At 40.0% G+C, this 25,666-nt stretch overlaps 1 protein-coding gene and 1 long non-coding RNA gene across 2 annotated transcripts in view; both read right to left on the bottom strand.

The window, feature by feature from the left end:
* Window positions 1-9,202: 9,202 nt before the first annotated feature.
* Window positions 9,203-11,773, bottom strand: LOC105355023. Its single transcript, XR_909525.3, has 3 exons — window positions 11,052-11,773; window positions 10,203-10,272; window positions 9,203-10,097 (listed from the first exon to the last, which is right to left on the bottom strand). It is a non-coding gene; the product is annotated as an uncharacterized LOC105355023 (long non-coding RNA).
* Window positions 11,774-16,032: 4,259 nt separating this feature from the next.
* Window positions 16,033-25,666, bottom strand: part of LOC105355085 (mucin-2) — a 15,064-nt gene continuing 5,430 nt past the window's right edge. The window contains exon 3 of the mRNA XM_023960210.1: window positions 16,033-24,003. Within this exon, the coding sequence (XP_023815978.1) occupies window positions 16,452-24,003 (7,552 nt within the window). The 3' untranslated portion in view covers window positions 16,033-16,451. The remainder of the gene's footprint in view (window positions 24,004-25,666) is intronic.

The following is a 25,666-nucleotide window of genomic DNA, read 5'->3' as shown; positions in this document are numbered from 1 at the left end:
GGATAAAAGTGGAGAGGATTTCATGTAATCCATGGACACCAGTGAAGATCACAAATTATTGAAGAACACTGTCTAGTGGGTCTAGATGACCCAACTCCCAATGTTAAAGTGCCTAGGATAACACAAGGGTTACGCCAGAACCACCAACCATCACAGATTGGACAGAAATAGTGGAGGAGATCTACATCATGGAAAAGAGGAATTTTGTTTTAAGATTGAGAGAAGGAAAATTTAAGGAAAAATGGGACAGATACTCTTCTTCTCTTTGTTTGTAAGCCGTATTTTGCTTGATGTCATGTACATGTTACATCTTGTTTAAAAAAATGAAAAATAAAACTTAATAAAAAAGGTGGACCAACATCATACTGATACTGAATATGGGTTAGGAGGCACTAGTTTATATGATTTGTTGAACTGCTTGTCCTGCTGCTTTTTGTCATTGTAAAGAGTAAGGTGTGTTTTTTTTTTCCGGAGAGTAATATTTTGTCATGCTGTCACTTGATGTTACTTGCCAAGGAAAATACTTTAACCTCGTGAGACCTGGGATCCACGTGTGTGGACATCAAATTTTGGTGTATAATACCACAGTAGTTTTTCTGCTTAACTGGGGCCCTGTGACGGTGTGTAGTGGGTCAAACAAGAGCTTGGGTCTTAAGGGGTCAAAGACCGGTGAAAGATTCTCATTAACTTGTTCTGTTGAAGCTATATGTTTTTTTTCCCCAAAAAACACACCAGAAAAATATTTATCAGTTTACAAAGTGTATGCAAAAGGTTTTTCGGAAGCAAAATGACCGGCAATCTCTAGGTGGTTTCTTTACAGCGATGAAAGCTGCTGCTCAAAAATTGGATTAGCAATCCTCAGAAGAGTTTCTAGATCAATCCCCAGCTCTTTTCCATCAAAATATCTTAAAATATAGTTGCTCTGAATTGAAATCTTAAAAAGCCTTATATGTCGCATTTTGTTAAGGTGTAAAGCAGGGGTCGGGAACCTATGGCTCGCGAGCCATATATGGCTCTTTTGATGGTCACATGTGGCTCGCAGACAAATCTTTAATTATACTTTTTTTTTTCATTAGACCAGTCCTTGTCTGGCGCAATGCGATGCCAGAGGCGCGCAGTAGTAGCGGTGCTTGGAGAACAAAATCTGCGCCAGCCCTATCACTTTACTATTATCTATTATTTCACAGAGTTTGTGCCAGCCAGAAACCTTTGAATTGACGTGCCTAAAACTGCGCGCTCCCGTCTCTGAGAAAGAGCGCGCAGTTGCGGGGACGGGAGCTGTGAAGAAAAAAGCAGAGGGTGGGGGTTGTGGGCACGGCCAGTAAGGTGAATCGCGCAAGGATTGTAAAAACGTAAAACCCGCTGCCCGTCACTCATTGCAGCGTGTGAGTGTGTGTTTGGCTCCCCGTCTGCATGTGATCAGTCTGTCTAACATCTAAAAAACATTCAGACCTATGATCACGTTTAACGTCTCAACGCCTGCATGAAGCAGAAACTCACCACCTATCAACCAGACTAGACAATCAGCAAAACTACCACGAGAAATATTCATCATTTATTAGCAACAGCATAACGATGTTATTAAAAAGAATCCACAGACTTATTGTACTTTAAAAATGTTGAAATTAAATCAAATGCACACATTCATTTGTACATTTAGTTTAAACATATTGTTGCGGTCTGAGTTGGACTGGGTGGCTGTTGGGCCGCGTTAAAAGTTCTGGAGTTCATTAAACGCATCAAGCAGAGATCTGATTGGCTCTCAGTTCTGTCGCTCAGGCTTTTGTTAGGTAATTTGGACCAATGGGGTTCAGCTATGGGCCGAGTAAGGGAAATGGGAGGGCTGGAGCTGGAGGGGGGGAATATAAAGTTGGGTGAAGCGTTCTCGTCTCGGCGGGAGAGATTCAGGAGCTGCTGAATTAATTGTTCGGCATTCGTTGCGGTCTGCAGTAACCAGAATAAAGAACCTTAAAAGAGGTTAAGTCTCCGTGCCTCAGTGTGGGAAAGGGAAGCTACATTATTGTATGGCTCTTTCGAAATTACATTTAAAAATATGTGGCGTTTATGGCTCTCTTGGCCAAAAAGGTTCCCGACCCCTGGTGTAAAGGAACGTCTTAGATTCCATTGTGATTAGATCAGGAAAACACCCTTGTTTTCTCAGAGACACGGCTTGTCCTTGTGCGTCTACAATGGCATAGCCACTGTAAACAAAAAAGGTGGCGACAACTTCACGCCTTTTCGTTTGTCATACTTGACTAAGCTGCTATTTAGAATTTAAAGAGCGTTAAGACAAACTCCCTATTACTCTCCCTTTGGCGTGGACTGAAATGTCTGGAGTGAGTGCTGAGAGATTATATTTATGCATTAGAGTTGAATAAATACAGTCAGTAGAGCAAATCTAAGCCAGCGCAGACGAGATACACTAATATTTGTGAGGGATTAAAGGATTTATTGTAGTCCATGCATGCAGACTCATGTTTGCTGGTTTGAGTGCCTCTAACATTCTTTCTGTCTGCTCCACTGTCTGATTTCTGTCCGCTCCAACGACCAAAATTCCCTTCAAATAGTTAAACACGAGTACATTTGAAACTAAACTCAGCAGGTTAAATAAGAAAAAACACAGGTTCAGTGTAGGATGATGAAAATAATAAATAAAACTCTTCATTCTCATTTCTCATAATAGGGAGCCGGTTTAGCTCGTGCTGGTTTGCGGTGCCTTCCATTCGTGAAACCAGGGTTCGACTCTGTGCTGCTCCCTGTTCCCTTCTCTACTTCTGGGCCGGTCCCAAGCCCGGTTGCTTTGAGAGGGTTGCGTCAGGAAGGGCATCCGGCGTAAAACATTGCCAAGTTTACCATGCAACTCATTCGCTGTGGCGACCCCTGATGGGAAAAGCTGAAAGGGAAACAACATTCTCATTTCTCATACTCATTTTTTTAACATTGTTGATCCCTGTTTTACAGTGTTTACAGTTATTTACTGGCATTTCGGATTTATGGAAAATAATAAAAAGCTATAAATTTATTTCACCAACACACATTAAAAATATTTTAATCCCAGAAAATAATAAACATTACAAAAACAGATATTGAAAAAAAATACTTTTTTCTTCTACAAGAGGTCTCGTGAACATTAAGGTAGAAGTGAATTAATTGGTTAAAATATTAAAAATAAAGATCTTTTGCTGCCAGAATTAATTTTACTGCATTGCATAAAAATTGCAAAGATACAGAATCAAAGGTCTCAAACCTCTCAAACTGTTTTTACCAACAACATCAGGAAAAGGATTGAAAGGCAACAATTAGGGATATTTAAAAGTCACCTGTAGCTCAAAGACCCATTCCAATGAAAAGTGTGTTTTGGGTGTGTTTTACGTGTTGTTGTGGCATTTTACTCATGGTGGAGGACAAATATAAAGAAACCCTAACTCAAAGTTGCAGGTCTGAGCATTTCTTAATTCCAGTTGTTGTGAATCAAAAGCAGATGGGCTACAAGCTCCCTGCTCCCTTCCGATGCATCACTAGCTCTGAAACTCCTTGACATTTTTTTTGCAATGTTTTTTTGTAATCTTAGGTTGGGGTTGTGAGGGGCTGTAAGCTATCAGGAGCAAATGTAAATGAAGGGATGATGGGGGCGGCCGTTGTGCAGTGGTATGGCGATCGAACTTTAATCGGAAGATTGCCGGTTCGATACCCAGCTATGTGTCGAAGTGTCCCAGAGCAAGACCCTGAACCCCACGTTGCCTCTGGTGGGAGGTTGGCACCAATGTTCGGTAGCGGAGCCGCCATCAGTGTGTGAATTGGAGAATGGGACTGTGACTGTAAAGCGCTTTAGGCCTTCGAGGAAGGTAGAAGAGTGCTGTATAAGTATTCGCCAATAATGGGAAATGAGGCGTAACAGGTTGTAACAGTTGTGGAGAAAATATCAAACAAACTCACTGTTTTTTTATTTATTTATAATTTCTTTAATTGTGTAGTTTCTTTAGTTTTGGGACTAAATGTATTTGTTGGAGCTTTTTTGTAAAAAGTCGCTCCTAGCAGGTGTGTGTGGATATTTGTTTTTCTTACAAATAGTTTTTTGCAATCTTGAAAGAAAAAAAAAACATTTTAAGATCCACATGAAAGAAGACACAACGAAGATGTACCTATTTCACTTTTAATTCCAAAGTTTGGCAGAATATTTTACAGTTTAAATCATAAAGAAGCTGCAGTAATTCAATTTCATAGTTTTTGAGTAGTTGAGACAAACATAATCATAGAAATATAAATAAATATATATCTTAAATAAAGAAAAAATCTTACATCAGGGGTCTTAGTTCTAATAAAAGATGATCATATAGAACTATTGATGTCCAGGATCAACAAATGTCAAGAAATCTACTATTATAAAACGTACACTATGTGTAAATAAATAACAACACATTTACAAGCTTTCATTATACAGACTAAGAACACCAGTAAACAGCCTTGCCTTTAAATCAACAATGTTTGATTAACGGCATACAGAAACAAAATGTGTCAATGTTGCCACAAAGGCCAAGAAGAGGCTGATTTTGTGAGGAAATGCAGAAGAAGTTGTTGGTGCCTTGGTGAAGGAGGTGCTTGGTGTTGATGTACCAGTGGTGGTTGGTGAGGATGTGCCAGTGGTGGTTGGTGAGGATGTGTTAGTGGTGGTTGGTGAGGATGTGCCAGTGGTGGTTGGTGAGGATGGGCTAGTGGTGGTTGGTGAAGATGTGCCAGTGGTGGTTGGTGAGGATGGGCTAGTGGTGGTTGGTGAGGATGTGCCAGTGGTGGTTGGTGAGGATGTGCCAGTGGTGGTTGGTGAGGATGTGCCAGTGGTGGTTGGTGAGGATGGGCTAGTGGTGGTTGGTGAGGATGTGCCAGTGGTGGTTGGTGAGGATGGGCTAGTGGTGGTTGGTGAGGATGTGCCAGTGGTGGTTGGTGAGGATGTGCCAGTGGTGGTTGGTGAGGATGTGCCAGTGGTGGTTGGTGAGGATGGGCTAGTGGTGGTTGGTGAGGATGTGCCAGTGGTGGTTGATGCATTTGTGCCAGTGGTGGTTGGTGAGGATGTGTTAGTGGTGGTTGTTGAGAATGTGCCACTGGTGGTTGGTGAGGATGGGCCAGTGGTGGTTGGTGAGGATGTGTTAGTGGTGAATGGTGAGAATGTGCTCGTCGTGGTTAGTGTTCCATTTGTCTCTGAAGTGAAGGTTATTCCACTTGTTGGCGTAGTTACTGCCGTTGCATTCGATGATGTTGATGCATTTGTGCTTGTTTGTCCATGTGAAGAAGCTGTTGAACAGTTTTTATTGTTAAAACATTTTTAGATATTGAGTCCAATTTTGTGTCTGAGGAAAAAATATTAATAATTTATAGAAAAAAAATAATTTTACTTACCAACAAAAAGCAGAATTAAGCCAAAGTGTGCAATCATGATGATGATGATCTTTTCTTTTGTCTCTAAAAAAAGTAATGAAAATGTGTTTCAATAGTTATTACAAAGAAATATCTATAATGGAAGGACATGAAAGTCCTCCTTCTTACCTAATGTTGTAACCAGTTACAGTGTCTAGAGTTACAATTAATTTAGTCACTTCGACTATTGTTTCTCCCTAAAATAAAAGTACTATTTACCATGAAATGAAATACTTTTAAAAAAAAGAAATGAATGCACCAGATACACAATACGAAAACTAGCAATATCATTTTAAAACACAAATAAATACTATAAGCAGTTTTAATATTACAGATAATTTTGCAGCTTGTGTGATGATTGACCAATGGTCTCACGTGAGAGTTTTTATACATCTTTACATATATACAATTTTATTGTTAAGGGCCTGTTAATTCTTTAGACTTAGGTCTTTTAGATTTTGTTTTTCACTTTTTATTTAGATATAGAAACCCCTCCAAATTTTCAATCAAACTAAGAAATTGTTACAACCAAATTAAAGGATGTACCTATTCTTTCTTAGGTCCCTACATTTTTGTTGGGATTTTCAGTTAAGCATAATAAAGTTGTTACAAGAACTATTTTCTAGAAAATTATTTATGAGCACCTAAAAAAAGCATCAAATTATAAGAAAACATTTAGCATACAGCAGTAGAAATGATAATCTACTTACAGAAGATGTCTTTGCTTGAAGGGCAATCTGGGCAGTGAGTGGATTTGTGATCCTTTTCGTTAACAGCAACTTTTTATATTTACAGACAAACACAGGATGACATTAGACTCAGGAAAAGGGTGGAGTGACGCTGGTTTCCATTAAAGAGAAGTTTGTCCTGTAATTTCACAGGTTTTTCTAGTTTTAGTCTGACGCCACAATGGACGTTTGATTAAATAAAACAATTGCACAACCTATTTTGTGTGTGGCAATATTCTTTAAATGAGTAACTGGCCTTGTGAATGTGACTCAACTTTTTTACCTAATACTTGCATGTCCAGAATTCATCACTGCTGTAGTCAGCTGGGTGGAACATCATGCGAAAAAAATAAAAACAAAGCAACTAATCTTAACACAACAATGCTTCGATAGGTTGAAACGTATGACACCCAAATTGTTGAGATGTGTCACAAAAGTGACAGAAAAATATAAGTAAAGATGAGTATTTGAATGAAGTCCCTGATTTCCCCTTCAACTACAGAAAAGACAGTTAAAATCAAATCTTTGACTTCCTTGTTCTCTGCTGTCTTTTTTGCATATTCTAGGAGTGAGAAAAGAAATATGAATATGAGAAAACTGTTATTAATGTAATTGTTACATATTTACGGTTAGCTAAGATCTGTCTTAAATCTGGACCTTTGGCTTCAACATCAACGTTTATTTGAAAGGCAATAATGGCAGGATCCTAATTGGCTTGAACATAAACTGTTTGCTATATCAGTTTTTTAGAACACAGCTTTTTGGTTCTTTAGACCAGTGCTTTTCAACTAGTGTGCCGCGGCACACTAGTTGGAGATGGAGATGGTCAGGTGTGCCGTGGGAAATTACCCTCATTAACTGATCTAAAAACATTTTCCATCTCCAGGATATCAGCTCTGTGTTCATCCAAACAGGCCCTGATAAAACACCTAGTAGTTAGGAATATGAAAGATCGTAAAATAGTTTTTTCTTTGTGTTTATTCGATTCTATTAAAGACATTTTGATAAGAATGACGGTACCGCGATTTAGCCGTAGCTTCAGCTTTTTTTCGGGAAAAGTCCCGCCCCTTCAACTGTCTCCACCAATTATTCTTGGAGGCTTAATCATACGTCATAAGTCTGACCAATCAGAAGTGGTTAAAGTCTTCACTTCCTTGTTCCGATTTTGCTCATAAAGTCGCTCAGTTCCAACAAAAATACCAGCTAAAGTTCGTCTTTAGCGGTGTAGCTTTCCGTGGGATCTGGTGTCAGACCGTGGAAAAAGTGAACAAAACAATGAAGCTCTGAGAAGAGGGTCTGTCTGCGTTTGGCGGCTGTTTGCGTTGCTTCTCCCATCATGCCTTGGGTTAAAGTGTCAGCATCTCAGCGCACAATGAGTCCTCCTTGTTTAACGTCTTGAAACCACAACGAACACACATCAAATAGTTTTTTAATCTTTTAACTTAACTTATTACATCTTTTAGCAAAAACAGCTGCAACTTCCAGCTTTTTCTGCCTCAATTATCACAAAAAAATGTGAGATTGCGAAGGGACTGTACATCAATACAGACTATGATTTTCTCCTTTTTTTTTCGTTTTGGATGCTGGTGTGCTGGTGTGGTTTTTTTCAAGGTCAATGTGTGCCGTGGCTCAAAAAAGTTTGAAAAACACTGCTTTAGACAAGCAATTGGGTGGCCTGGTTTGGCCCATTGCACAGGACTCTGCTGCCATCTGTGCATACCTGTGTGTGCGAATGGGAGAGTGACAAGTGTGACCTGCTGTGGTCTTTGCAAGAACATAGTAAAAAGGATCATTCAGTCACATGTTGTTGTTTTTTTTCAAAGACCTTTGTTATTTGGGACTGATTTTGAAATCATTATAACACCAGTTTTTTTTATCCTTCAGATTTCGGTCAGGGAAAAATCAAATGAATGTATTTAAAAATTGGGAGGAAAAAGTAAAAGTGTACCAAAATAAACCTGGGACAGAAACGGTTACAGTAAGGGAAACAATGTGGTTGGAATGAGGGACAAATAGTCAGCAAAAACAAATAAAATAGGATTGGCAGGACACGCGCCTCAAATGAGTAATCTGCAGCTCTTCAAGGCATAACTGCAACAGATAAAAACAACACCAAACAAATGAGAAACATTTTACATAAGTAACTAAGAGAGAAGAATAAATCATTCAGGGGTAGAATTTCTTAACAGGGTTTCAAGATTTCTCTGAAAGATGTTTAAAAATTTGACACACAAAAACAAAAATTCTATTGAATCCAAAACTGTACGATGGTTTAAGGAGAGAGAATCTTTAAGCGGCCGATGCTGGCTGCAGAGCGGCTGCGCTGCGGTGAAGACAAAAAGGAAGGTTTTATATGAATATATAAATAAATAAAAGAAGCAAGAAGGGAAAAAACTGTGGGATCGAGCAGTTTTCTGTGTCTGCCAAATGTTTAACTCATTATTTATTGAACTGTCAGTTTTGTGGCTGTTCGACAAGCGTTTGTTTATAATAGGTCTGCATGGAAAAATGCCCCAAATCACTGTTTGCAAACAAGTTACAACCTATTGAATGTAGCCCAGATTGTTTTGGCTCAGAATAGCACAAACTCTCAAGAAGACCTGGACAGCAACATGAGCCCCAACATTATCATAATGTTTATTTAACACAAATGAACCGGATGTTCGTCTCTCGTCCCCCACTCCCCATTTTGGTCAGAAAATACTCTTTTTTTTTTTTTAATAAAAAGTGCTAAAATTCTGAAATCTTGTAGAACTTCTGTTGCCCGCTAATGATGTCAGGGCACAATGTGCTCTGCAACCAGACCATTTAAAAAAAACATTTAAAATGCAAAGTAATTTGCCAAAAAGCCTGGGAGTTGATAGTGGGGGGGGGCTAAACTAAGTAAATAAATAAACAAGAGACAAATATAAATCAGCCAAATGGGGCGGGGGGGGGGGGGTAAATAATAATATATAAAATAAAAAAATGTTTAAAAAAATGGGGGGGGGGGGGGAAGAAAGAAAAAACCTTTTTTAGAAAAAAAACATTTTAAAATCCACATTAAAGAAGACACAACAAAGATGTACCTGTTTCACTTTTAATTCAGTAGCTTGGCAGAATATTTCACAGTTTAAATCATAAAGAAGCTGCAGTAATTCAATTTCATAGTTTTTGAGTAGTTGAGACAAACATAATCATAGAAATATAAATAAATATATATCTTAAATAAAGAAAAACGATTACATTAGGGGTCTTAGTTATTGTAAAAGATGATCATGAAGAAACCCCGATGTCCAGGATCAATGGATATCAAGAACTTAACTAGCATAGAACTTACACTTTGTGTACATAGATAAGCATTCACAAGCTTTCATTATACAGACTAAGAACACCATTAAAGAGCCATGGTGTCCTTCTTTCCTTGCCTTTAAATCATGTTAGATCAGCGGCATACAGAAACAAAATCTGTCAATGTTGCCACAAAGGCCAAGAAGAGGCTGATTTTGTGAGGAAATGCAGAAGAAGTTGTTGGTGCCTTGGTGAAGGAGGTGCTTGGTTTTGATGTACCAGTGGTGGTTGGTGAGGATGTGCTAGTGGTGGTTGGTGAGGATGTGCTAGTGGTGGTTGGTGAGGATGTGCTAGTGGTGGTTGGTGTTCCAGTTGTCACTGTGGTTATTCCACTTGGTGCACTGGTAATCAGTCCACTAGTTGCTGGTCCAGCAACCATCGTTGTATTAGTGATTGGTCCAGCTATCGTTGCATTAGTGATTGGTCCAGCAACCATCGTTGCATTAGTGATTGGTCCAGCTATCGTTGCATCAGTGATTGGTCCAGCTATTGTTGCATCAGTGATTGGTCCAGCTATTGTTGCATCAGTGATTGGTCCAGCTATTGTTGCATCAGTGATTGGTTCAGCTGTTGTATTTGTGGGGAACTCTGATGTTGATGCATTTGTGCTTGTTTGTCCATGTGAAGAAGCTGTTGAACATAGTTTTTTATTGTTAAAACATTTTTAGATATTGAGCCCAATTTTATGTCTGAGGAAAAATTATTGATAATTTATAGAAAAAATTTTTTACTTACCAACAAAAAGCAGAATGAAGCAAAGGTGTGCAATCATGATGATGATGATGTTTTTCTTTTTCTTTTGTCTCTAAAAAAAGTAATCATCACAAATTAATCAAAATGTGTTTGAATAGTTATTACAAAGGAATATTTATAGTGGAAGGACATGAAAGTGTCCTCCTTCTTACCTAATGTTGTAACCAGTTACAGTGTTAGAGTTACAATTTATTTATTCACTTTTACTATTGTTTCTCTAGACGTCATTTGATTGTAATTTTGGCAAATATTAAAAAGTAATATTTAAACACACTAAGGAGTGTACCATTTTGACCAAAGTAGTCATACTCTCATACACTTTACCTAAAATAAAAGTACTATTTACCATGAAATGAAATACTTAAAAAAAAAGGAAATGAATGCACCAGATACACAATTTGAAAAATAGCAATAGCATTTTAAAATGGAAATAAATATTCAGCAGTTTAAATATTGGAGATTATTTTGCTGCTTGTGTGATGATTGACCAATTGTCTCACTTGAGAATTGCTGCTACATACATATAATTTTAATTTTAAGAGCCTGTTAATTCTTTAGACTTAAGATCTTTTAAGATTTTGTTTTTCACTTTTTATTTAGATATAGAAACCCCTCCAAATTTTCAATCAAACTTAGAAATTGTTACAACCAAATTAAAGGATGTACCTATTCTTTCCCAGGTCCCCTACATTTTTGTTGGGATTTTCAGTTAAACATAATAAAGTTTTTACAAGAACTATTTTCTAGAAAATTATTTATGAGCACCTAAAAACAGCATGAAATTATGAGAAAACATTTAGCATACACCAGTAGAAATGATAATCTACTTACAGAAGGTGTCTTTGCTTGAAAGGTGATCTGGGCAGTGAGTGGATTTGTGATCCTTTTGGTTAACAGCAACCTTTTTATATTTACGGACAAACACAGGATGACATTAGACTCAGAAAAAGGGTGGAGTGATGCTGGTTTCCATAAAAGAGAAGTTTGACCTGTAATTTCACAGGTTTTTCTATTTTTTTCCAGTCTTTTTGATCCTTCAGATTTCGCATATACTATACTACTATAACTTCTCCTTTAGAGTTGAAGGCTGCAGACTGCCTTCATGGACCTTAAAAGAGAGGCAAGGACAGCTGATTAGATGGAATCCAGACCAATCACACAATACAATTGCTCCCCATTTAGCGTCAATCTGCTACTAGAGCTTCTCACTGTTGCTGTTCTTAAAACACAGCTCATTGTTTGCTGTACCTCTGAAATATCTTAACACATGCTGAACGGTTACCTGCTGCTTTTCTGTTGGCTCGCACAAGTATTGTGGTGATGTGCTGCACAAAATGTGCACAAAATTTACAGTCCTGTATAATGATACGTTTCAGCTACTTGTTAACATTTTTCTTTTGGACTGAAAGAAATCTATACCAAGGAAAAGCATAAATCGGCCTAATCCAGTCTCTTAAATGTGACTGACAGCATCTCTGTAATATTTTACAACACTCTTTATTGCTTAATATAATGATTAAGTCATCAGTCCAAAAGATCATCATCATCATATTTTTATAAAGCACTTTAACACAATTAAAATTTGAATCAAGCGCTGTTCATCATGTGTGACCCAAGCATTCCAAAGCTAAGGGTTTTTCCTTTTTCCCATTTGCTATGTAATTTATTATTATAATAGAATTTACACATAAGCTTTAAATGGGTCGAATTATAGGTGGAGTCAGGAAGCTGCGGTCTTCTTGTGTAGTAAATGGTCTTTGTTTAAATAACTTGTGCAATTATTTTTGTCTGTAGATTTAATTGAATTGTAATTTGTTTTTTTGTCAATAGAGTTTGTTGTTTTTGTTCAATTTTTTTATAAATTGTTTAAGGTTTCTATCTATCCATCAATCTTCAGAACTCACTTAATCCCTTTCTGTGTCATGGGGCTTCTGGGACCAACCCAGCTACTGTTCTGCAAAGGCAGAGCACACCCTGAACACGTCACCAATCTGTTTAACGCTTCTGTGTAGTTTATATTACTAAGAGTTTTTATTTTTACCTTGTTTGTGAATACTCTGTAAAAAGTGTGTACTTGTTCACTTGTTTAGTGGTCTTGGATAAAAGTGTAGACCAAACCAACACTACATTTTTCTGCATGCATCTCCAAACAAAGTGCTATTCAGTGTGGCCGACATTTGAGAATGTATTTGTGTTAAAAGCATGCCATCTCCTGGTGACATCCTGCCAATGCTTGAACAATAATGGTTACATTTGTGGGAAGCATCAATGCAAGCGCTTCTATATGATAAACTGAAACGTTTTCTAAAAGGTATTTTTGTCTTTTTTTTCTGAAATACATACATGTGGACGGCAACTGAATACAACTTTAGGTCAAGAATGAAAGGAACAAAAATAAAAAATATACTTCTGGTAAAGGCTGAGACAGTATCCAGCAATACTGATGTGAAAGTCAAATAAATTAAATACTAAACAAAAATAAATCTGTCTAATCATCAGGGTCCCCAAAGGCACCAAGAAACAATGCTAAGGCACAACCTAAGGCAAAGTAAGATTTGTTTACATTATTTGATAGAGCAGATGCCCTGAACTATTTCTATTTGATTATACTTATACCTTTGTGTTTGCAAACAAGCTTGTTACTAAACATGGATATAATAATAACTGACTTTCAAACAGGAACAACGGTTGACTCCTCTTTCATGGTTTGGTGGAGCCGTGTCCCTCTTTCCACCTCTTTTGGTCCTTTTCCCTATAGCTGCCTTCTAACTTCTGTTTGCTGCCTTCGGTTTTGTCTTCACAGGTATGCAGGATTACTAACAGGGACTCCTGCCACACCTAATACCCGTCTCTACTCACCCCGACTGTGTTTTTTTTCCTAGCCTTTGTCAGCGAACCTCTAGGACCTATACCATGCTTAACACATTAAGTGAGGGAATGTTATAAAGAAAGTACATTTATCTAAGCATAAGTATCACTATATGATCTAGTTTAAGATTTAGGGTTAAACAAACCAATAAATTAATGACTCAGATAATTCAGGGGAGTCTCCATTGTAATTCTATCGGTTTTACATATTCGATGAGTCAGAGTGTATGTATGTGTCCTTCTGAGTCAAAAAATCAAAGATGGCAACAGGCTGTACAATCCCATAAATCATGTTTACTGTCAGCATGCATTCAATGGCTTGATTTCGCACAATCAGTGGTCTGATATCAATTTCAAGTAGGCTATACATATTCACAGTGTTTCAAGTTTAAACATACTGGTAATGTGAAATCAAAATTTAATTTTAAGAAATTCCAGACAGGGCTGCATGGTGGAGAAATGGTTAGTGCTCTTGCCTCACAGCAAGAAAGCCCACAGTTCAAGTCCTGGCTGGGGGATCCTTCTGTGTGGAGTTTGCAAGTTCTCCCCATGCATGCATGGATTTTCTGCAGTTTCTGGCTTCCTCCCAGGGTCCAAAAACATGCTTCATAGGTTAATTGTTTATTCTAAATCACATGTCAAACTCAAGGCCCGCCGGGCAAATGTGGCCCACCATTTCATTTTATGTGGCCCGCGGGAGCATAAAAGTTTTTAATTTCTTAAAGTAAGAATTGGTGAGTATTTATTCATATCTAGGGGGAATCGGACTTGAAATATCGTATTGGGCAACTATACATTAGGATTTTAAACACTGTCCATAAAACTTAACCTGAAATTTAAAAGGATTTATGCTAGAGTAACAAGCACACATATGTTTTCTAGGCAACTGTAATTGTCACTTTAAAAAGTTATAATAAACATAAAAAGGGTTATTTAACATTAAGGAGTTGGTTCATTTATTTTCCATTACATTTAGTTACATGTATAAGTTATATCTGGCCCTTTGAGGACAACCACTATGCTGATGTGGCCCTCGGGGAAAATGGGTTTGACGCCCCTGCTCTAAATTGTACCTAGGTGAGAATGTGAGTGTGCATGGGTGTGTGATTGTGGTCCTGCCTTTGCACACACACGGCCACACAGATCTGCCGGAACAGGCTACGGCAGACCCATGACCCCGAAAGGGGTTTAGAAAATGAATGAATGAAATTCCAGACATATAGAGGGATAAGTGCTGTTTTGTGTTGTCTTACTTATAACAACACAACCATGATCGCATCCAAACAAAGTTGATTATCACCCACAGCTCTTGTAGTTCAGTTCATTTGTCCTCTGTATATTTCAGTTACTAATTTTATTTGCCCGTTCCAAAGCTCCCTGCATTACTATTAATTTAAGTATTGCTGGTTGAGGTTATGTGTTGTTTTGTTACAAGTCTAGGTTAAGAATTAAAATGTTTTATATATTTAAACTCCTCCACTAAATACCATACTGATAAAATCAAAGAAGCCACAGTGTCATAGAAATCCTAAATCAAAGATAACATGAACTATATAGTTATAAACTATAAGGTTGGACCAGAATTACTCTAGGTTCAGAGGAGCAGTTGGATAGACTAAAGAAAAAAAATCCACAGACCACAATAAGGATTTTAAACTTTTGGTTGTTTATAAGTGAATGTAAATCAATGACTCAGCACCTGTGAAAAGGTAGACTCTCCTAACACAATTGAACACAATGTCCAATTGCTCCCTTGTAGCAACCAGGGTCCCAAGGTTCTTTTTCTGTTGCTCGTGTTCAAACCCTAGTTGGGTGGCTCGCCATCACTATACTTCCGTTCTCTGCGGTATGTGGGAATAAAAAAACTCGACTGTAATCATCTTACAAATTAAAAAAAACAGTATCAAAATAAATCACAATTTTATAAACAAAGAATGAAGAATGAAAGAATGAACAAAATGTAAAGAAAATATCGATTATACAATAATCAATTGTTTGACTCACCAAATCCTTTGTCAATTTAAACAAAAAAAACTTTTGTTGTCTAGGAGGTAATATCTCGAGAGATAACCGCTTTATTCAGGCAAAACAGATAAAAGAACAGGGACAACTCGTTTGCGTTCTTTTCCATCCATCTGTGAAGTCCAGCTCACAAATCACCCAAGTCGCGTATCCCTCCGCGGAAGTTCTTCTGCACTTTCATTTAACCTTTATTTTACCAGGTGGATAAGTTGAGAACAGTTTCTTATTTACAATGATGACCTGGCAGGATAACCAATTAGAAGTAAAACAAGCAAAACAAAAATAGACCAAAACATTTTTTTCATAAAAAGCCCATTACATCATGCAGTTGTGACATGCGGAGGGGATCTTTGTGTGGACTATTTCAGTTTTTGCTTGAACAAATGGTGTGATGGGATAATTGTGAGTTTAAGGGAGTTTTAGTGCATCAAAATAAAAGAAATTCTGACCGAAGACTGTCTGGACCTTAGGAATTGAAAGTGTAATGAGATTGTTTGACCACAGATAGCACTTATTATGGGAACAATGCAGGAGCCTAAAGAGGTTTTAAGGTGTTTAATTCTTAGATCTGTCCCCCACTAAGCGTTTTTTAGAGTTCTCTAATTAAACACATTTGCATTATTTGTGTCACAAACAGCGCTTCGTTGTTTAACTTTGGGTACATCCCATCAGGGCTCACACAGGTGACTTGAAAGGAGAGTTTATATGCTGGATGCCCTCCCTGACACAACCCTGTATCTTCAAGGGCCAACAGAGCCATCCAGCATCTTTCAAACAGCACACTGTGAAGTTTTATAACGATATTAAGAGATATAAGAATTATTTATGTAAAATAAATACCTCAGATAGTCTTATAAAATAAATCTGACCCTAATGTCAATGATTTTTAAATAATTACAAGAAAAAAGACAGTAAAGCAAAACCAAGTATTGTATTTGATGCTTTATTGATATTTCATAATTAATAGAACCAAACACCAATATATATCAATATAAAACTAAACTAAAACAGACATAGCTTCCAAAATAATTTAAAATAACTTAGTGACAATTTCCTTTGATACACATCCATCACCAAGATTTTACTCAAAGAAAACTACAGAATTACAATTTTATTAGCTGTTAATCTGAAAATCCCATGTATAAATTAGTGAAGAATGGAATGGATCTTAAACCTAAAATATGCAATCTCAAATAATAAATATTTAAATAGGAAAAACAACAGTATAAATATTTCATAAAGCAAATCAGCAAATGAAAGTGAAAAATTACATGGACTTCAGGTTTATGATTATTATTTGATAATTCATGGTGATTACAAAGTCAAATGTTTGCTATTGTCTCACACCAATAATGAAATCATGGTGAGTGCAATGACTGTAAAGAAACACATTTTACTCATTACTGCAGTGGACGATACTGTTGTTGGGGCAGCACTGGTTGTGGTTGCAGGCTTTGGACTCATGACTTCAGTAGCAGGTTTTGGTGGAGCATTTGTAACTGCTGCTGAGGTGGATGTCGACATGCTGGTAAACAACTTTCCAGTCTGGTAATTTGTTGTTGCTTCTGCTGTTACCCTAGCTGTGGGTAAAGATGTAATTGTCGAAAGACTGATGGTAGATTTTGGATATTGCAGAGTAGATGTTGGCTTTGTAACCGTAGCAGTTTTAGCAACATTAGTTTTGTCTTCAAAAATTGTTGTTCTAGAAGCTGTTACTATTGATGAATTAACTGGCACAGTTGTGCTTGAAAATGTTGTATCTGAATTGGAGACAGTGATGTTTGATTTGGTGGTTATTGTCACTATCTGTGAAACAGTTGACAATTTTTTGGTTGTAATTTCTATTGGAGTGGTCCCAACTGTTCTGAAAATAATGGTAGCCAGACCAGATGAAACTGTGTTTTGTTGTACAGAGGTGAATTTAGTTGGGGGCTGTACTGTTTGGACAGGTTTTGTGTTAGTAATTGTTGTGGGATTAAATAATTCTCCTGTAGCCTTTTGGGTAATTGTTGTTAGTGTGGCGGCAGTTGGGCTTGTTTGTTCAGTAATGGTAAAAGAACCAGTACCAGCTGTAAAGGTTGAAAATACTGGCTTTGTTCCTGGAACAGCAGGTGCTGTTTGAGCTGTTGTGTTACTTTTCAAAGTACCTGTAAATATTCTAAAAGCGGTGGAAGACAAAATAGTAGTACCTGAATTGCCTGAAGTGACAGATGTTTTATCAATTGTTGTTGTTTTGGAAATAGAAGGTTTAGATACAGGTGGTGATTCTGATGGACTACTGATGATGGTTGTAGGAGCAGTGGGCATTTTTGTTAATTCATTATTAGCTAAAAATGAAGAGGAAGCAATTGAGCTAGTAGCACTGTTGGGCACAGTTTTAGATAATTCTGCTGTTGATGGGGAGTTTGGGACTGTTGAGAAACCACTACTTTGTGGGTGTGTTTGTGCAGTGGTGGTCTCTGTCAATGGGACTGTGGCAGTAGAAACACTTGCTGATGTCAATAAATCAGGAATAGTGCTTGTACTTGAGCCAGGTGTACTCTGGGAGTTTGTAGCTGGTGCTGTTGTGGTAATAATGTCAAGAGCTCTCGTTAGAGTGTCTGTGGCAGTCTTGGCAGTGGAAGATGCCGAAACAGTGGAGCTCAAAGTAGAAGCATCAGGTGTTGATGAAATATATGTAGTCTGCTCTGCAGGTGTTGTAGTAGTCCCAATAACAGATGTAGTTGTTGAAGGAACTGTGGATGTTTCAACAATGGCACTGGTTGTGGAAAACTCTGTGTTTGGTTGACCATTGGTGGTTGTGGAAGTCTCCTCTGTGCTTGCAATGCTCTTGCTAGTCAGTGTTGTTGTCTCAGCAGGTGTTGTAGCAGAGGTCCCACTGGTACTTGGTGAAGTTTCAGATAAGGTTGTTGGAGCAGTTGTAGCAATGGATGTTGCAGCTTCTGTAGTTTCTGTTGTGGATGAAGTAATGGCTTTGGCAGCAGCTGTGGCACTTGAGGATGGTGAACTTGTTATGGGTGAAGTGAATGCAGCATTTGATGAGGCCACAGTGCTAGTGGGCACAGTTGTTGGATTTTCTGTTGTAAACAGGGAGTTTGTAACGGTTGAGAAACCACTACTTTGTGGGTGTGTTTGTGCAGTGGTGGTCTCTGTCAATGGGACTGTGGGAGTAAAAACACTTGCTGATGTCGATATTTCAGGGAGAGTGCTTGTACTTGAGCCAAGTGTACTTTGGGAGTTTGTAGCTGGTGCTGTTGTGGTAATAATGTCAAGAACTGTCGTTAGAGCATCTGTGGCAGTCTTGGCAGTGGAAGATGCCGAAACAGTGGAGCTCAAAGTAGAAGCATCAGGTGTTGATGAAATATATGTAGTCTGCTCTGCAGGTGTTGTAGTAGTCCCAATAACAGATGTAGTTGTTGAAAGAACTGTGGATGTTACAACAATGGCACTGGTTGTGGAAAACTCTGTGTTTGGTTGACCATTGGTGGTTGTGGAAGTCTCCTCTGTGCTTGCAATGCTCTTGCTAGTCAGTGTTGTTGTCTCAGCAGGTGTTGTAGCAGAGGTCCCACTGGTACTTGGTGAAGATTCAGATAAGGTTGTTGGAGCAGTTGGAGCAATGGATGTTGCAGCTTCTGTAGTTTCTGTTGTGGATGAAGTAATGGCTTTGGCAGCAGCTGTGGCACTTGAGGATGGTGAACTTGTTATGGGTGAAGTGAATGCAGCATTTGATGAGGCCACAGTGCTAGTGGGCACAGTTGGATTTTCTGTTGTAAACAGGGAGTTTGTGACGGTTGAGAAACCACTACTTTGTGGGTGTGTTTGTGCAGTGGTGGTCTCTGTCAATGGGACTGTGGGAGTAGAAACACTTGCTGATGTCGATAATTCAGGAAGAGTGCTTGTACTTGAGCCAGGTATACTATGGGAGTTTGTAGCTGGTGCTGTTGTGGTAATAATGTCAAGAGCTGTCGTTAGAGCATCTGTGACAGTCTTGGCAGTAAAAGATGCCGAAACAGTGGAGCTCAAAGTAGAAGCATCAGATGTTGATGAAATATATGTAGTCTGCTCTGCAGGTGTTGTAGTAGTCCCAATAACAGATGTAGTTGTTGAAGGAACTGTGGATGTTTCAACAATGGCACTGGTTGTGGAAAACTCTGTGTTTGGTTGACCATTGGTGGTTGTGGAAGTCTCCTCTGTGCTTGCAATGCTCTTGCTAGTCAGTGTTGTTGTCTCAGCAGGTGTTGTAGCAGAGGTCCCACTGGTACTTGGTGAAGATTCAGATAAGGTTGTTGGAGCAGTTGGAGCAATGGATGTTGCAGCTTCTGTAGTTTCTGTTGTGGATGAAGTAATGGCTTTGGCAGCAGCTGTGGCACTTGAGGATGGTGAACTTGTTATGGGTGAAGTGAATGCAGCATTTGATGAGGCCACAGTGCTAGTGGGCACAGTTGTTGGATTTTCTGTTGTAAACAGGGAGTTTGTAACGGTTGAGAAACCACTACTTTGTGGGTGTGTTTGTGCAGTGGTGGTCTCTGTCAATGGGACTGTGGGAGTAAAAACACTTGCTGATGTCGATATTTCAGGGAGAGTGCTTGTACTTGAGCCAAGTGTACTTTGGGAGTTTGTAGCTGGTGCTGTTGTGGTAATAATGTCAAGAACTGTCGTTAGAGCATCTGTGGCAGTCTTGGCAGTGGAAGATGCCGAAACAGTGGAGCTCAAAGTAGAAGCATCAGGTGTTGATGAAATAGATGTAGTCTGCTCTGCAGGTGTTGTAGTAGTCCCAATAACAGATGTAGTTGTTGAATGAACTGTGGATGTTTCAACAATGGCACTGGTTGTGGAAAACTCTGTGTTTGGTTGACCATTGGTGGTTGTGGAAGTCTCCTCTGTGCTTGCAATGCTCTTGCTAGTCAGTGTTGTTGTCTCAGCAGGTGTTGTAGCAGAGGTCCCACTGGTACTTGGTGAAGATTCAGATAAGGTTGTTGGAGCAGTTGGAGCAATGGATGTTGCAGCTTCTGTAGTTTCTGTTGTGGATGAAGTAATGGCTTTGGCAGCAGCTGTGGCACTTGAGGATGGTGAACTTGTTATGGGTGAAGTGAATGCAGCATTTGATGAGGCCACAGTGCTAGTGGGCACAGTTGTAGGATATTCTGTTGTAAACAGGGAGTTTGTAACGGTTGAGAAACCACTACTTTGTGGGTGTGTTTGTGCAGATGTGGTCTCTCTCAATGGGACTGTGGGAGTAAAAACACTTGCTGATGTCGATAATTCAGGAAGAGTGCTTGTACTTGAGCCAGGTGTACTCTGGGAGTTTGTAGCTGGTGCTGTTGTGGTAATAATGTCAAGAGCTGTCGTTAGAGCATCTGTGGCAGTCTTGGCAGTGGAAGATGCCGAAACAGTGGAGCTCAAAGTAGAAGCATCAGGTGTTGATGAAATATATGTAGTCTGCTCTGCAGGTGTTGTAGTAGTCCCAATAACAGATGTACTTGTTGAAGGAACTGTGGATGTTTCAACAATGGCACTGGTTGTGGAAAACTCTGTGTTTGGTTGACCATTGGTGGTTGTGGAAGTCTCCTCTGTGCTTGCAATGCTCTTGCTAGTCAGTGTTGTTGTCTCAGCAGGTGTTGTAGCAGAGGTCCCACTGGTACTTGGTGAAGATTCAGATAAGGTTGTTGGAGCAGTTGGAGCAATGGATGTTGCAGCTTCTGTAGTTTCTGTTGTGGATGAAGTAATGGCTTTGGCAGCAGCTGTGGCACTTGAAGATGGTGAACTTGTTATGGGTGAAGTGAATGCAGCATTTGATGAGGCCACAGTGCTAGTGGGCACAGTTGTAGGATATTCTGTTGTAAACAGGGAGTTTGTAACGGTTGAGAAACCACTACTTTGTGGGTGTGTTTGTGCAGATGTGGTCTCTCTCAATGGGACTGTGGGAGTAAAAACACTTGCTGATGTCGATAATTCAGGAAGAGTGCTTGTACTTGGGCCAGGTGTACTCTGGGAGTTTGTAGCTGGTGCTGTTGTGGTAATAATGTCAAGAGCTGTCGTTAGAGCATCTGTGGCAGTCTTGGCAGTGGAAGATGCCGAAACTGTAGAGCTCAAAGTAGAAGCATCAGGTGTTGATGAAATATATGTAGTCTGCTCTGCAGGTGTTGTAGTAGTCCCAATAACAGATGTAGTTGTTGAATGAACTGTGGATGTTTCAACAATGGCACTGGTTGTGGAAAACTCTGTGTTTGGTTGACCATTGGTGGTTGTGGAAGTCTCCTCTGTGCTTGCAATGCTCTTGCTAGTCAGTGTTGTTGTCTCAGCAGGTGTTGTAGCAGAGGTCCCACTGGTACTTGGTGAAGATTCAGATAAGGTTGTTGGAGCAGTTGGAGCAATGGATGTTGCAGCTTCTGTAGTTTCTGTTGTGGATGAAGTAATGGCTTTGGCAGCAGCTGTGGCACTTGAGGATGGTGAACTTGTTGTGGGTGAAGTGAATGCAGCATTTAAAGAGAACACAGTGCTAGTGGGCACAGTTGTAGGATATTCTGTTGTAAACAGGGAGTTTGTAACGGTTGAGAAACCACTACTTTGTGGGTGTGTTTGTGCAGTGGTGGTATCTGTCAATGGGACTGTGGGAGTAAAAACACTTGCTGATGTCGATAATTCAGGAAGAGTGCTTGTACTTGGGCCAGGTGTACTCTGGGAGGTTGTAGCTGGTGCTGTTGTGGTAATAATGTCAAGAGCTGTCGTTAGAGCATCTGTGGCAGTCTTGGCAGTGGAAGATGCCGAAACAGTGGAGCTCAAAGTAGAAGCATCAGGTGTTGATGAAATATATGTAGTCTGCTCTGCAGGTGTTGTAGTAGTCCCAATAACAGATGTAGTTGTTGAATGAACTGTGGATGTTTCAACAATGGCACTGGTTGTGGAAAACTCTGTGTTTGGTTGACCATTGGTGGTTGTGGAAGTCTCCTCTGTGCTTGCAATGCTCTTGCTAGTCAGTGTTGTTGTCTCAGCAGGTGTTGTAGCAGAGGTCCCACTGGTACTTGGTGAAGATTCAGATAAGGTTGTTGGAGCAGTTGGAGCAATGGATGTTGCAGCTTCTGTAGTTTCTGTTGTGGATGAAGTAATGGCTTTTGCAGCAGCTGTGGCACTTGAGGATGGTAAACTTGTTGTGGGTAAAGTGAATGCAGCATTTGATGAGGCCACAGTGCTAGTGGGCACAGTTGTAGGATATTCTGTTGTAAACAGGGAGTTTGTAACGGTTGAGAAACCACTACTTTGTGGGTGTGTTTGTGCAGTGGTGGTCTCTGTCAATGGGACTCCAGGTGTACTCTGGGAGTTTGTAGCTGGTGCTGTTGTGGTAATAATGTCAAGAGCTGTCGTTAGAGCATCTGTGACAGTCTTGGCAGTGGAAGATGCCGAAACTGTAGAGCTCAAAGTAGAAGCATCAGGTGTTGATGAAATATATGTAGTCTGCTCTGCAGGTGTTGTAGTAGTCCCAATAACAGATGTAGTTGTTGAATGAACTGTGGATGTTTCAACAATGGCACTGGTTGTGGAAAACTCTGTGTTTGGTTGACCATTGGTGGTTGTGGAAGTCTCCTCTGTGCTTGCAATGCTCTTGCTAGTCAGTGTTGTTGTCTCAGCAGGTGTTGTAGCAGAGGTCCCACTGGTACTTGGTGAAGATTCAGATAAGGTTGTTGGAGCAGTTGGAGCAATGGATGTTGCAGCTTCTGTAGTTTCTGTTGTGGATGAAGTAATGGCTTTTGCAGCAGCTGTGGCACTTGAGGATGGTAAACTTGTTGTGGGTAAAGTGAATGCAGCATTTGATGAGGCCACAGTGCTAGTGGGCACAGTTGTAGGATATTCTGTTGTAAACAGGGAGTTTGTGACGGTTGAGAAACCACTACTTTGTGGGTGTGTTTGTGCAGATGTGGTCTCTCTCAATGGGACTGTGGGAGTAAAAACACTTGCTGATGTCGATAATTCAGGAAGAGTGCTTGTACTTGGGCCAGGTGTACTCTGGGAGTTTGTAGCTAGTGCTGTTGTGGTAATAATGTCAAGAGCTGTCGTTAGAGCATCTGTGGCAGTCTTGGCAGTGGAAGATGCCGAAACTGTAGAGCTCAAAGTAGAAGCATCAGGTGTTGATGAAATATATGTAGTCTGCTCTGCAGGTGTTGTAGTAGTCCCAATAACAGATGTAGTTGTTGAATGAACTGTGGATGTTTCAACAATGGCACTGGTTGTGGAAAACTCTGTGTTTGGTTGACCATTGGTGGTTGTGGAAGTCTCCTCTGTGCTTGCAATGCTCTTGCTAGTCAGTGTTGTTGTCTCAGCAGGTGTTGTAGCAGAGGTCCCACTGGTACTTGGTGAAGATTCAGATAAGGTTGTTGGAGCAGTTGGAGCAATGGATGTTGCAGCTTCTGTAGTTTCTGTTGTGGATGAAGTAATGGCTTTGGCAGCAGCTGTGGCACTTGAGGATGGTGAACTTGTTATGGGTGAAGTGAATGCAGCATTTGATGAGGCCACAGTGCTAGTGGGCACAGTTGTAGGATATTCTGTTGTAAACAGGGAGTTTGTAACGGTTGAGAAACCACTACTTTGTGGGTGTGTTTGTGCAGTGGTGGTCTCTGTCAATGGGACTGTGGGAGTAAAAACACTTGCTGATGTCGATAATTCAGGAAGAGTGCTTGTACTTGGGCCAGGTGTACTCTGGGAGTTTGTAGCTGGTGCTGTTGTGGTAATAATGTCAAGAGCTGTCGTTAGAGCATCTGTGGCAGTCTTGGCAGTGGAAGATGCCGAAACTGTAGAGCTCAAAGTAGAAGCATCAGGTGTTGATGAAATATATGTAGTCTGCTCTGCAGGTGTTGTAGTAGTCCCAATAACAGATGTAGTTGTTGAAGGAACTGTGGATTTTTCAACAATGGCACTGGTTGTGGAAAACTCTGTGTTTGGTTGACCATTGGTGGTTGTGGAAGTCTCCTCTTTGCTTGCAATGCTCTTGCTAGTCAGTGTTGTTGTCTCAGCAGGTGTTGTAGCAGAGGTCCCACTGGTACTTGGTGAAGATTCAGATAAGGTTGTTGGAGCAGTTGGAGCAATGGATGTTGCAGCTTCTGTAGTTTCTGTTGTGGATGAAGTAATGGCTTTGGCAGCAGCTGTGGCACTTGAGGATGGTGAACTTGTTATGGGTGAAGTGAATGCAGCATTTGATGAGGCCACAGTGCTAGTGGGCACAGTTGTAGGATATTCTGTTGTAAACAGGGAGTTTGTAACAGTTGAGAAACCACTACTTTGTGGGTGTGTTTGTGCAGTGGTGGTCTCTGTCAATGGGACTGTGGGAGTAAAAACACTTGCTGATGTCGATAATTCAGGAAGAGTGCTTGTACTTGGGCCAGGTGTACTCTGGGAGTTTGTAGCTGGTGCTGTTGTGGTAATAATGTCAAGAGCTGTCGTTAGAGCATCTGTGACAGTCTTGGCAGTGGAAGATGCCGAAACAGTGGATCTCAAAGTAGAAGCATCAGGTGTTGATGAAATATATGTAGTCTGCTCTGCAGGTGTTGTAGTAGTCCCAATAACAGATGTAGTTGTTGAATGAACTGTGGATGTTTCAACAATGGCACTGGTTGTGGAAAACTCTGTGTTTGGTTGACCATTGGTGGTTGTGGAAGTCTCCTCTGTGCTTGCAATGCTCTTGCTAGTCAGTGTTGTTGTCTCAGCAGGTGTTGTAGCAGAGGTCCCACTGGTACTTGGTGAAGATTCAGATAAGGTTGTTGGAGCAGTTGGAGCAATGGATGTTGCAGCTTCTGTAGTTTCTGTTGTGGATGAAGTAATGGCTTTGGCAGCAGCTGTGGCACTTGAGGATGGTGAACTTGTTATGGGTGAAGTGAATGCAGCATTTGATGAGGCCACAGTGCTAGTGGGCACAGTTGTTGGATTTTCTGTTGTAAACAGGGAGTTTGTAACGGTTGAGAAACCACTACTTTGTGGGTGTGTTTGTGCAGATGTGGTCTCTCTCAATGGGACTGTGGGAGTAAAAACACTTGCTGATGTCGATAATTCAGGAAGAGTGCTTGTACTTGGGCCAGGTGTACTCTGGGAGTTTGTAGCTGGTGCTGTTGTGGTAATAATGTCAAGAGCTGTCGTTAGAGCATCTGTGGCATTCTTGGCAGTGGAAGATGCTGAAACTGTAGAGCTCAAAGTAGAAGCATCAGGTGTTGATGAAATATATGTAGTCTGCTCTGCAGGTGTTGTAGTAGTCCCAATAACAGATGTAGTTGTTGATGGAACTGTGGATATTTCAACAATGGCACTGGTTGTGGAAAACTCTGTGTTTGGTTGACCATTGGTGGTTGTGGAAGTCTCCTCTGTGCTTGCAATGCTCTTGCTAGTCAGTGTTGTTGTCTCAGCAGGTGTTGTAGCAGAGGTCCCACTGGTACTTGGTGAAGATTCAGATAAGGTTGTTGGAGCAGTTGGAGCAATGGATGTTGCAGCTTCTGTAGTTTCTGTTGTGGATGAAGTAATGGCTTTGGCAGCAGCTGTGGCACTTGAGGATGGTGAACTTGTTATGGGTGAAGTGA

The sequence above is a fragment of the Oryzias latipes genome, chromosome 11, assembly GCF_002234675.1.
Source record: "Oryzias latipes chromosome 11, ASM223467v1".
In the NCBI taxonomy this organism is placed as follows: domain Eukaryota; kingdom Metazoa; phylum Chordata; class Actinopteri; order Beloniformes; family Adrianichthyidae; genus Oryzias; species Oryzias latipes.
The sequence above is the reverse complement of the archived record's forward strand: the minus strand, read 5'-3'. Positions and strand labels throughout refer to the sequence as shown.